General features: G+C 47.4%; 1 protein-coding gene across 1 annotated transcript in view; it reads left to right on the top strand.

Annotated features, from left to right (window-relative positions):
- The first annotated feature begins 707 nt into the window (after window positions 1-707).
- Window positions 708-12651, top strand: part of LOC144149896 (regulator of microtubule dynamics protein 2-like) — a 32242-nt gene continuing 20298 nt past the window's right edge. The window contains exons 1-3 of the mRNA XM_077681624.1: window positions 708-1135; window positions 5363-5598; window positions 7733-7869. Of these exons, the coding sequence (XP_077537750.1) occupies window positions 852-1135; window positions 5363-5598; window positions 7733-7869 (657 nt within the window). The 5' untranslated portion in view covers window positions 708-851. The remainder of the gene's footprint in view (window positions 1136-5362; window positions 5599-7732; window positions 7870-12651) is intronic.

Below are 12651 nucleotides of genomic sequence, written 5' to 3' on the forward strand. Positions count from 1 at the left end.
CAGTTGTTGTTGACTACAGCGCCGCCGCTATTTTCTGCGCGAAACGAGCACCTCTCCGGGCGGCCGGTCGGACCACTCTAAAACTTCTAGTACACTCTACCCGAGCTGGCTGCTTGAACTATGAAATGCATAGTAATGGATGGACAGCCACGGTATCCTGGGGCACTGGGTTTTGGTATTTTTCTTCGAGCGTCAGGTCAAAATCTGAAATGATATACGAATCAAAGTTTTTCATTCATAAGCTGGTTTAGGTCATACATAGGTGCAGACAAATAACCTGAAGGCAAATATTTGAGAGGTTTGTCTGGTTGGGAAGTTTCGGAATCGGAGGATGATTGGGGCCGCGTCACTGCAGCGCAGCCCCAGTCATACCAGTCATACCCTTGGGGAAGGGACTGAGCTGACTGCAAAACGTCGAGCTCTTCATTTGTTATATCTTTGGTTGCAATCTATATTTTTCAGATGAATGAAGATGACGTGTATCGTCATCCCGACACAGAGGGGGTCTTTGGGCATCATAATTTTAAAGCTATCTCTTAAACTTAAAAACCTTCAGCTATTATAAATATATGACAATGAGTTTGTGAGCTTTTTGTAGTTACGATTACGGTGCTAAGATAACACAAACGCAAACTCGTGTATCCGGCCGGCGAGCCGACTCGTGTCGATCGAGCATTGCAGTTTCCAGCCCGACGCGAGCGCAGCCAAGCCGATCCGAGGGCGCACACAATGCGAGTTTTTGGAGGTCTCGGTCAGCTGCGCGACCACTGCTCCAGTGGGGCGCGCCTAGGAGGAAAGAAGCGGCGGAAAAAGTGTGTCACCCGGAGCCGAGGAAAGGCGCCTGCCGAAACATGGATGGCCTGGTGCGAGATCGGCTCACCATGCTGGCCGCCCTGGGCACGGGCGTCGTGGTGGGCCTGAGCGGCATCTACCTGTACTACCGGCTCAACCGCTCCGTGAGCCGCGAGCTGAGCAGCCTCGCCGGCAGCATCGCCGATCTGCGGCGCCAGATCGAGCAGCTGAGGACCGAGGAGCGGCGCGAAGCCCCGCTGCAGGCCCAGTCGCTGCCCCTGCTGCAGAACTCGCTGCGCAGCGACGACGACGAGGACGACGAGTACTACGACTTCACCGACGTGTGCGTACCCCCCTGTGCATGCTCACGCACGGCTCCGCCTCCGAGGGGAACAGACAAAATGCGTAGATAATTGCCTCGAAACAGGAAAAGTGGGCTAGCCGCAAAGTTGCTACGCAAGCGATCCACTTCGGCGCAGGCGCGCGGTGACAGGTTGAGGCTAGTGAACCGTCACTTGATTCCGCTTTGGGGTTGGACAGCTGCTGCCGACACATCCGCTCTGCTTCATCCCCTGTTTTTACTGCCGCACAATGGCCTCCCCGCCGTGTCGGACGCTCTTTGGTGTTCCGCAAGGTTTAGGTTTCCAGGTCTTAACATCGTGACCGGTTAGTCGACAGTACCACCGTAGGAAAAATACAAAAGAATGAGGGGGCCTTCTTTCACCTCCTAAGTTGAGGCCGAAAAGACAAACCAGCATTCATTTTCTACCTGCACTACCCTGTGGTGTTTCCCTTGGGCTTCGCCAGATTGGGGATAAAATTCTCTCGGTTTCAGCTTTGCAAATTCGTGCTTTCATTATATTAAAATGCATAGCTGTGGGCACATGTTAGTGAAAAACCTGCATGAAGTATAGCCGCAGTTGTTGGCTACACAAATACACCACCACTTGCAAAGCATGAAACACAAACATGACAAAGTTCTGACAAATTCGGCATGTTCTTATACGCATGTACTGTGTAATTCTGTTCTATGCAATACACATTGAGGCAGTAAACACAACGTTGATGGAAGCAGCTCACCTTTTCAACGAGGGCTGTCGGTTACTGCCACTCCGAACTGTGTGGGAAAAGCCAATACTTGGCAAAGTAGGAGCTTCTATAATCTGCACGTGTTTGAAACTATCCAGGGAAATACCGGCTTGCGTATTAGAAATGTAGAGTTTTACATCTACTGCAACTGTATGCACACCGTAACTGCTACTTTGCTTAGCAGTTCCTTATTGTTCTTTGCTCCTCGTGCAGGATAATTTTCAGCTTGTGATCATTCTTCTGTGCAGTTTCTATCAGCGTGCTTTGCCAGAAGTTTCTAGAGCCATGTAATCGTCATCGTCATCATCATCATCATCAGCCTATCTACGCCCACAGCTCCAATTACCTCGGTCATGTGCCAACTGTGACCAATTTATCCCCGCAAACTTGATCTCATCAGCCTATCTAACTTTCTGCCGCCCCCTGCAGCGCTTGCCTTCTCTAGGGATCCACTCTGTTACCCTTAATGACCAGCGGTTATCTTGCCTTCGCATTACATGCCCTGCCCACGTCCATTTCTTTTTCTTAATCTCTACTAATATGTCCTTAACACGTGTTTGTTTCCTGACCCACTCCGCTCTCTTCTTGTCCCTTAATGTTACACCTATCATTTTCCGCTCCATTGCACGCTGAGTCGTTCTCAATTTAAGTTGAACCCTCTTAGTGAGCCTCCAGGTTTCTGCCCCGTAGGTGAGTACCGGTAGGATGCAGCTGTCATAAACTTTCTTCTTCAGCGACAATGGTAGGCTGCTATTCATTATCTGAGAATGCCTGCCATATGCACCCCACCCCATTCTTATCCTTCTAATTATCTCTGCCTCATGGTTGGGATCTGGGGTCACAACTTCGCCATGTAATAAAACTAAGCAAAAGTGGCATCAGGGCCCAGATAGGTACGTAGGTCATTATGTGAGCAAACCTCAGCAGTTTGGTTCAGCTGCCATTGTCATGACCTGTGGTAGTTGCCCACATTGATAGAAGGAACATTGGTATGAGCAAAACCGAGCAGTCCTCAGAGCATCTCACGTGCCCCTTAATCACTCAACTGCCTCGAATCTCCATGACTCCCCACGGTGGTTATCGGCACTGTAAGGCTTTCCGTCCATGTGCAACGAAAGGGAGAGAGGTGCTTTTCTAAGGTAGCTATCAAATGCATTCAATTGTGCAAATGGCTGCTGTGGAACATTTGAGCCAAATGTGAGCCCTGTACACTTCGACAAGCGGAAAACTGCCCTCTCAGATGTGGAACAATAGTGGGGAAGTGTCCGTCTACTTCCCTGCTTTTGTCCTACATGTTTGAGTGCAGTTCTTCCTTGTTTGTACGTAATGGATCAACTAGCCTGAATTTGCATTCTGCCTGTACTTTGCCTTTTTAATGAACAACTTTTAGGACCGTCCCTTGTAGCCGATGCACTGGCACTACTGTGGGGGCTTTTCGAGCCCACTTCCTCTGACGTGGTGTGTCGGCTAGACCACACTTGCATTCTACCTGAACTCTGCATGGGTAATTAGTGAACTGGGCTACTGTTGACTCTGCCGCTCCCAGCTGATGATACTGCCACTACTACAAATGTTTGCACTCATCCATGCCATTCAACATAGCTGTAAAGCCATCATTGGCTCTGTAGGTTCTAGCAAACCTTTAAGCACAAGGCATAGGGGAATGCCTGAACAAATGCCTACTTCTGGGCGTCAGATCAATAAGGAAGATGTGTGGCAAACTGCCCACCTCTAAACAGTTCATTTCTTTTGTGTGGTCTGGAAAAGTTCCCAGAATTGCTTTTTGGTGAAACGCTATTCACAGGTACGGATGCCTTGGCTTTGTGGTGTCCTCGCGTCATACATATTCTGACAAACCCTCTGTCCTGGCTATTTTTTTCCTGCAACTCAGCTCTGCCGTGAGAGAAAGGCAGTTTTTTAGTACAACTACACTTTCCAATAATGGCTGCTTCCCTCTCCATCAATCTATCTCACGATAGGAGTAAAAGAGAGTATGAACAGAGGAGGGCTCAGGGGGCATCCCTGCGGCACCCCATCTATTTCTTGGAGGAACGGTCCTTATCCACATTCTTTTGCTCCATGACGTCTTCCCACGTTCCACTACACCCATGGACTGCTTTGAGATGAGTGCAGCCTCATCTCCAACCACGAGAAGTGGGGCGACAGCTCTCAACCCTTTCGGTCCTGCTGGTGTCAATTGACGCCATCACATAAAAGTTCCTCTAGAGCATAGAGAAAGAAACCAAAACTGCTACTTTTCTTGGGAATTGTTCTTCAACGATGGCTGTTGCGATATATATCACTCTTGTTTCATTTTAGTGGAGCTGGATGCTACAAAGAAGAAGCAGCTTCGGTGAAGATGAAATTATGACCTTGAGGCTGAAAAAAATGGCGGTCTGAGTTTCATTCCCAAGCTTGTAAATCTCTAAATACATGCACTATGAAGCTCATGTTTTCTTGCAGGTTCATGTAGTCATAAGGTTTAGCAAATATGCGAGTCATGTCTCTGCTCAACACAAAATTTCTAATTGCCAAATGTCCTAATTAATTGTCTCATTAATAAATCTGTTATTATTTGCATTGCTAGCTCTAATTTTTGTTTGTGCACTTATGGGACCCTAAAATTTAGGAAAACACACAGAAAACATTGTTTTGCTTGAAATACAAAAATCACGGCTGAAAGGGTTAAAGGTTCACAGAAGCCGTGAACATTATCTGATTACCTTACCAAATGCGCAAGCCATGTTTTGAATTCTTTTGGCTGATTTACGATAATATTTTAATGAAGGAAGTGGCATTGAAACGTTCTGCTTCCTCCAAACTGTTCTCTCCGCATAACATTGGCTGAGACGTGCATGCACTGGTAAGCCTGCAGGGTGAAATTTAGTGGATTGCTAGCATGTTCGACCTGTAAAACCTGTGCATGAGCGAACAGAGATTCAGTGTTAACCTTGAAAAGAGGGAAGGCTCAGATAATGCGAAACGCTGCACAGCAGTGTGATGTCAGTGCACTAATTGGTATGGTGGCTGCAAATGACACATGATGTTTTCCCTTTGGCCACCAATTACAGATTTGTTGAGGCTCCACACCTGGGCTAAACGGTCATATTATGGATTAAACGGATTTTGTTGGAGCAAACAAGAATTGGACGAACTCATTTCAGTGTCTCTTTAATAGCAGACGTCTGAAACACCCATGTCCACTTGATTCAGTGGACAGTTTTTGCCCAATGCCCATAACAAGGCCCAATGCCCATAACTGTTTGGTAACCACCCGATAGACGTTATTTCAAACCTGCGTTTACTTGTCGTCATTAATTGGTTTGTCAAATTAACGGCCGTGGGTGACTGTACGTTGCTCCGATTCCCGTGATTGCTGTACAGTTTTTTCTGCTTGGTTCTGGCGCACGTGTCAAGCAGCCACTAGACATTGCGACACACTTGCAAGTTAAGAGGTGTCCTCTGTCTCTCTCTCTGGCAGCGAGGACGCCTCGTGGACAGGTTTGCGCGAGGCCGGTGACGAGGGCTGGTTCGAGTCGCTCGATGCTGCCCTGGACCGGCCCGGGGACAAGCAGGCTCTGCTCACCGCCATGCTTGGCCGGGAGTCCCAGTACAGCCGGTCGGCAGGGTTCTTCTGGCGCCTCGCCAAGGCTTCGCACCTGTACAACCTGCAGCAGAAGCTCGGTCGAGGGGCTAAGGAGGAGCTCGCCCGGGAAGGTGGGCCGGCTGGGAGCCCTGTCCGGGCCTAATCCCTTAAGAGCACACTGCAGTGGGACTGCGCCTACTTTGCTGCTTTCCCTGCTGCTCCTGCTCTGGTGTTTGGCATGCGGAGCAAATATTCGAGAACCCTGGCATTTTCATTGGCATCGAATTTTCCATTTCTCTCATATTTCCCCCCCACTGTGGCATCAGTTTATGTGCCAAGGGATGAATTGAGTTGCAGCTCTGAACACTGTTTCACAGAGTGGACATTGATCAGCCCCTTATCTCCGTGTGGGGCTATGAGCTGTTTTCAAAAACTCTCTCTCTCTCTCTCTCTCTCTCTCTCTCTCTCTCTCTCTCTCTCTCTCTCTCTCTCTCTCTCTCTCTCTCTCTCTCTCTCTCTCTCTCTCTCTCTCTCTCTCTCTCTCTCTCTCTTTTTTGAGCTTACCTGATGTGACAGCAAGATTGCATATCGTTGTCACCGGTGAGATAATGAATCTGTAGTCTAGGGGTGCTGCCAGCCTTATTGCCACGAACTGGCTGTAGGGCTAGGAGCACCATCTGTGCGCTTTCTGAGTGCAACATGTTCTTCTTCTGCCAGTCAGTCGATGATGATAACAGGTGATCATTTGACGATGACAATGCACATGGTCCATGCAGTTGATTGTGAGAACTGGGATTGAAGTGACTAATGGCAGCATTTCTAGTATGCCACAGGGGGTGCTGGTGGCAGTGTTCTGTTCGCCGTTATAAGTGCTAAAAGCAGTTTGCAATTTCCTCAGCAAGGAGCGCCGTCGCACTGTGCATGGGCATTCTGGGTCGCAATTCAGCACGATGGCCCGTGCTGTGCTCTAGTGCAGACGTTGCTATGGTGGACTGCTGTAAAAGTGGGTAGCTTCTAGAGCCAAGCGACAGAACCTCAGCACCTGACATGTTCATCGTGGCACGCATTTTGCACGATTCATTGGGTGGACCAAAATGCTGAGCAATGGTTCCCACGGGCAAAAAGGCACCTTGTCGCTGGGACTTAGTTGGTCGACAAGTTTTTTGGTGCCTCTTGATGTGAATCCACGAGTCAGTTATGGTGACAGTCAGATAGAATTTCCTCAGGTGTAGCCATGCTGCAATCAGCTATGCAGATGCCAAATAAAAAGGCCGGCAGCTGCTTCTTAGTGCAATACAGCTCCCCAAATGTTCACACATCATGTGCAGGGAGAATGTGTCAGCTGAACACTTTCTTTGGGAGTCAGCTGACAACCAGTCTCCAGTTAGGACTCGTAGTGTTTTAAACCGCGGAAATGGACAAGACAAAGAAGGAAGCTACGCACTCCTGTTTGTCTTGTCCATTGGTGCCGTTAAAAGCGTGCTTCTCAACAAAGTGGCCCGCATTTCTCCCTCGGTTCAGTTAGGGCAGCAAGCGGGGGCGGTGTCTCAGGAAGTTTGTCTTTTTCCACAGTTCTGCCTGCACTGTCTTCCCTTGTTTTCTCTAATGCGTCCCCCTTGATTAAACACGTTGACCCGTTCAATGTGGAGCCGCACAAACTGCTTGAAATGGCGACCTTGTGTAGCTTTTGGAAATTTATTTGCTTATTTCATTTACAAGTTTTGTTCATTAGAAAGACTGCATTGTCTCGATAAGAGTGACACCAGTTTTATCTTGAAACTTGAAAAAAAATAACGGAGATGTGAAGGAGAGCGGATGAGGCAGTGGCCAGCCTCTGTGACGTCACAGCGTCTTGCTTGTGCAGTTGGCAGCTGTCGACCCGAGCCACTGCCAAGAAACGTCACTGGGCAACTGCAGTGGGGGGCCTCTGGCTCCGTTTGATTGCACCAGCTGTAGGGTAACGTGGCGGCAACTCACTGTTGACTATGTTTTTGGTGCTGGGCCCTAGTCGCACCCTGTAGCGTGAAATTTGGAAGTTTTTCAATACTTTCTGTGTTTTGTTGTTGTTGTTGCAAAAACATCACTCGTGGCCGGAATGGAGCCAAGCCATTATGGGCTGGTGCTCCTTCAAATTGAGCAACGTCTGAGCGCTGGGTCTTCACGGCCCCTTTGAAGGCGGTGTTAATGGGAAAAGGCCTCGCTCTGGTGAGCCCCTGTGGCTGCACAAGCGGTGGTCACCCCTTTGCCCCTCTGCTCCCCTGGCAGCCTTCTGCCGGGCCCAGAGGGCCCTGCAGCTGGACGAGTCGTGCCCGGAGGCCCACAAGTGGTTTGCCATCACCCTGGGCGCGCTCTCCGAGTACGTGGGCACCCAGGAGAAGATCGAGAACGGCTACCGCTTCAAGGTGGGTGCTGCACCGCCCGAGGGAAGCGCGCACACGCGGCCGTTTCGCGTGGGCGTCCCAGTTCCTCTTTCACGAGTGTTGGAAAATGGATAGTTACCTATCTGAAACGCCCAGTGGGGTCGGGAGTCGAACCTGTGACCTCATGCCGGCTGATACTGCAGTGCCTGCATTGGTGTTTGTGTTCATTTCGTTTCATTTATTGCATCCTTAAAGGCCCGAGGGCATTGCATAAGGGGGGGGCAACAAATATGCTGTGAGGGTGTACAATTCAACAGGAACAAATTATTATAAACAATACAGTTCTAAATAGGCATATGGTAGTTTGGTCAAGAACAACAAAAACAAATCAAACGACAAACAAAAGAAACACTTTGACTGGGACATCATAGCAGTTGGTTGTTTGTAAATGTGGTACATATGTTAGGCGAAGGTACTCTGGAGTTGCCGTTTTACCTATTTGTTGTTGTTTCCTGACAAGTTATGTACCGGTCACCTGTCACACCGACTGCGTGGAATGCTTGTTTTCATCACAACGGTCGAGGCTGCCTCAATAAACTGGTTTGGGGATACCAGCTTTGCATGAACGGAGCCAGTGCTTGTGACCGGAGCTGTGCCAGTGGTGCTTACCGCCATGTGGTTGCATACAGAAGCCTGGCCTTGTTGTTCTTCCAGCCTGTATTGAAATGTTGGGACAGGGTTAATGACTACCGTATTTACACGATTGTAGGTCGACCCTTTTTTTCAAATTTGACAATCCAAGGTTGGGGGGTCGACTTAGAATCGAAATCAACCGTCTACCGCTAGTCACGGCAAGAGAAACGAGAACTCAGGGCTGCTGCGAGGTGGGGACACCTTTGCACCCTCGTTCCCATGGTTATGGTCGTAAGTGTGAACCGCATGGGGCGTTTCTGCTCGCGAAAATGCGCCGCTGACACCGCAGCTAATGCCACCCGCGTGCGCTACGCGATCGGCGGCGGCAACATGGCGGCGTCGGGATCCGGACAGTTTATCGAACGCCGTTTTATCGAACGCCGTTTTATCGAAGTCGTTTTATCGAACGCCGTTTTATCGAACGCCGTTTTATCGACGGACGTTTTATCGAAGCCGTTTTATCGAAAGTGTTTTTCTCGGCCTTTTCGAGTAACATAATTTGCAGTACGTTTTTTTAATTTCCTCCTCGCTATGTAATTTGCAAATCTTGTCTCCACAGCAGGCCTATTTAAAAACATTTATAGTCTGTCTTCTAGTTGACTTTTATTTCCTGCGTGTATTTTTGTTTGTTTTTGTGATGCGCGAAATATGTCACCAGAATTTTTTTGCTGTGTTCATTGCGCAACTGGTACTGCCATAACGAATCTCCTTGTGTCTCTATCCCCTCTGATCCGAAGCATATCACGGCATTGTGGCGTATTGATTAAAATGCCTCGATATGCTTCGTACCTTTTTGTATAAACCGCTTTTGTGTCGACACATAATCTAATTATTTCGCCGCGTATGTTGTACATAAGTAAAGCACTTCTTGGCGCTTGAGGGTCCAATGTCAAAAACCTAACTGGAACGCTAGCAAAAGTCTCTCCCGATTTCTGCATTCCTAATTCTTAATGGGATCTGAGTTCAGTTGCTAAGAGGTTACCAAGCCTTGTACTACTGTTCTCGTTGCCTTGCATGAACTAACGAGAAAAACGTTAGGTACAAAATTGTCACCGTGCTGCAGGTTGGTTCGTTTTCATCTCCCTCTGGTTGCACCCCAGCATGTCTGCTGGGGTGCATGCTCTTGCCTTTTTATCATAAGGCATAAAAACAGCAAGATCAAAATAGTAAACACCGAAAATGGAGAAATCATGAAGGTCTACTCAAAATACAGCGTCGTGACCCGATTACCTCTAAATAAAAATGGAAAAATTAAAAAATGAGAACGAGCAATACTATGGCCCGTGCGATTATACCTGAACAAGGCACACAAAAAACCAACAAAATGCGCTGCCTGGTCGGGTGTGTTCCTCCAAGGCCACCACGAAAACGTAAGGTTGGTGAATCAAAAGAGGGGCTAAGAGTGTTGACGCAAAAGTAGAAAATTATACGAAATCCTGTATTTTTTTTATTTGAGCATGAATAACAAAAAACGTAAATTGTGATGGGATGGGCAATTGTCCAGCTGTACTAGGTTACGAGTTTCCCTAGTGCAAGATGACCTCTGACGACTTGTCCTACTTGACGAGTTCACCTATGACGAGTTGGCTCTGACAGGTTCCCTTGTGACGATTCTCCTAGACTCCACCACCTCTGTTGGGGTCTCACTATCACTGTCGGAATTCCCCCTGTTCCAGTCACATAGCACTAATCTTTCAGAAGTTCTTGGCCCAACATTTCTCCAGATGCAAACAGTGTGACCCCAAGGTCAGAGTAGGAGTCGCTGGTAAACCACGTGACTAGAACAATTGTGGGGTACAAGACTCTGGATCACGTAATGATGAACCATGGCGCAAGGGATATATTTTTCAACACTAACCTAAACACGCCGATACACATATAAGGAATATTGCGCACGGGGTTCGGGTTTGTACTATAGGGGCAAATTCTGTAATATAAACAAGGGGGTCATACATGCTTGAGTGAAATCAATAAAGACTCAAAAAATAAAAATAATTTAATAAAACAAAGGTTATCGAAAACACTGTAAAGGTGCGTCAACATATATAGATAGGTTTTTTATGTAATGCACGGCAGAGACAATGTAGGAGGAAGGTTACTGCAGGTTAGGGTAATGCGATGGCCAGTTAAACAAAATAAACCCCGAAAATTACAATGCAAGCCGCAAAACCGCACTTTCGATAAAACGGACGTAGGTGGTTCGATAAAACGGCATTCGATAAAACGGCGTTCGATAAAACGGGCATTTTTTCGATAAAACGGCGTTCGATAAAACGGCGTTCGATAAACTGTCTGGGAACCGGCGGCGTCACCAACCGCGAAGAGGTCCGCGTAGCTCCAGCGACCGCTCCTAACCGCTCTTTAAGATATCACTGAAGGCACAAACGAAGGCGTTTGTGCAGGATAGGAGCTGATAATATGGTCGAAAACGACACTATAAAGCATCATCCGCGCCGCTAGGGAAAGCGCCAATCAAATATCCACCACCGTGGTAAGCCTAAACGTCTCCGGCGGCGCCAGCCGTTTGTCCCAAGCGCTTTCAAACTGCCGGCTTGAAGAGCGCGCCTCCCCATTGGGGCAAGTCGTCAGGCTCCTCCTACTGCCGCTCCCGACACGCGCGAATCGCGTGAAAAAACACTCTATGAGGTTCGGCCTTAAAAGCAGTAGAAGCTGCCGCGCGCGCGGAGTCGTTGATGGGGGCATCAAAAAGTCACCCGCGCACGAATCGCGTGCAAAAACGCGTCAAGAAGCGTTTTATTCGTATAAAAATAATAATAATAATCATTAGCGAATCCCTTGATTCAATGCACGGCGCTAACGTAGCCGCCATGTTTGTTTTGGTATCGCGCCGCAGTGGCCGCTGCCGGTTGCTTCGATGGTTGTCATCTCGCAGCGAATGTATTTTTCCCGCTCAACCTACAGCGCATTGTTATTCCGGGTGCTTATACAAAAGCTTTTCTTTTTTAACATCTACCGCGCTTACCACGAGCGCACGGCTCTTGTGGAGAGCCGCCGTGTGGGTTACGGAAGAGCTTTTCTTTGTGATACGATTTTCTACGCGGCGCTCGCATTTTTTTTTTTTTTTTTTTTTGAGAGATGCAATTTTTGGGGGTCGACCTACATTCGAGTCGACTTACAATCGTGTAAATACGGTACTGTCACTTTTAGTTGAAGGAAGTTCCTTAGAACACAATCATAAAGCAAAATGCAATATTAGTGCATGAGATCTTCAAGATGCCTGGAAAGGGCTTTTTTATTTCTTGCTAGTAAGCACTCTTAAAATACGAATGCAAAGAAAACTCGTTGCACCGAAATGACAGTGTGACTGGTGGAAACAAGTATGCTGACGATGCCGTAGTGGGGAAACGTACTACTTGTATTTATATGAATGATATTGTAAATTGTGCTGTTAATGCTACTTTTGTAGCTTACACCGACGCACCACAGTTTTTGCTACAGGCTCACTGGGAAGGGAATTCAAGGTACAAACCAATAAAATACTGCTTCACTTACAGACTTGGCCAGGTGTGAAACATAAATGCAAAAAGAACAAAGTTTGTGTTCCATTCACCTAAAGAAAAGCAACCAGGTACCTCCAATAAGTGTAAACTTTGGCAGGGGATTGATAGAAACGGTCGATTCTGTAAAAATTCTTGGAGTTCCTTTTTTTTTTTTTTTTCCCAGAACATTTAACATGAAACAAGCATATTCAGGATCTGCAATCAAAAGTGTCATTTGCTATTGGATTACTGCTCAAATGAGGCATATTTGTCCTGTAAAGGTGAAAGTTTTATTGTACAACTCTTTAGCATTCTTGTTATCCCCTTACTGTAGTCTTGTGTGGTGTGTCAAAGCTCCATCTATTACAAACAAGAGCTGTTTGCTACATAGCAAATGGGCACTACCATCACCCCACTAAAAGCCTGTTTTTTGAAGTATGACACTCTTTCAGTTTGTTCTTTGTATAATTACAGACTGTTGATAACTTACAAATGATTTGTGAAGTGCTATGAAAACATTTTAGCCTTGCTAACAAAACTATGGCAAAATGCCCATGTTTGGCAAACACGCCACATGGAGAGATGGGCAGTGCCAATTCCTGACCCTTACTACATTCAGCAGTCTTTAGAG

Source organism: Haemaphysalis longicornis, unplaced genomic scaffold, assembly GCF_048455015.1.
Source record: "Haemaphysalis longicornis isolate Haplotype H1 unplaced genomic scaffold, Haemaphysalis longicornis Haplotype H1 scaffold_8, whole genome shotgun sequence".
Lineage (NCBI taxonomy): Eukaryota > Metazoa > Arthropoda > Arachnida > Ixodida > Ixodidae > Haemaphysalis > Haemaphysalis longicornis.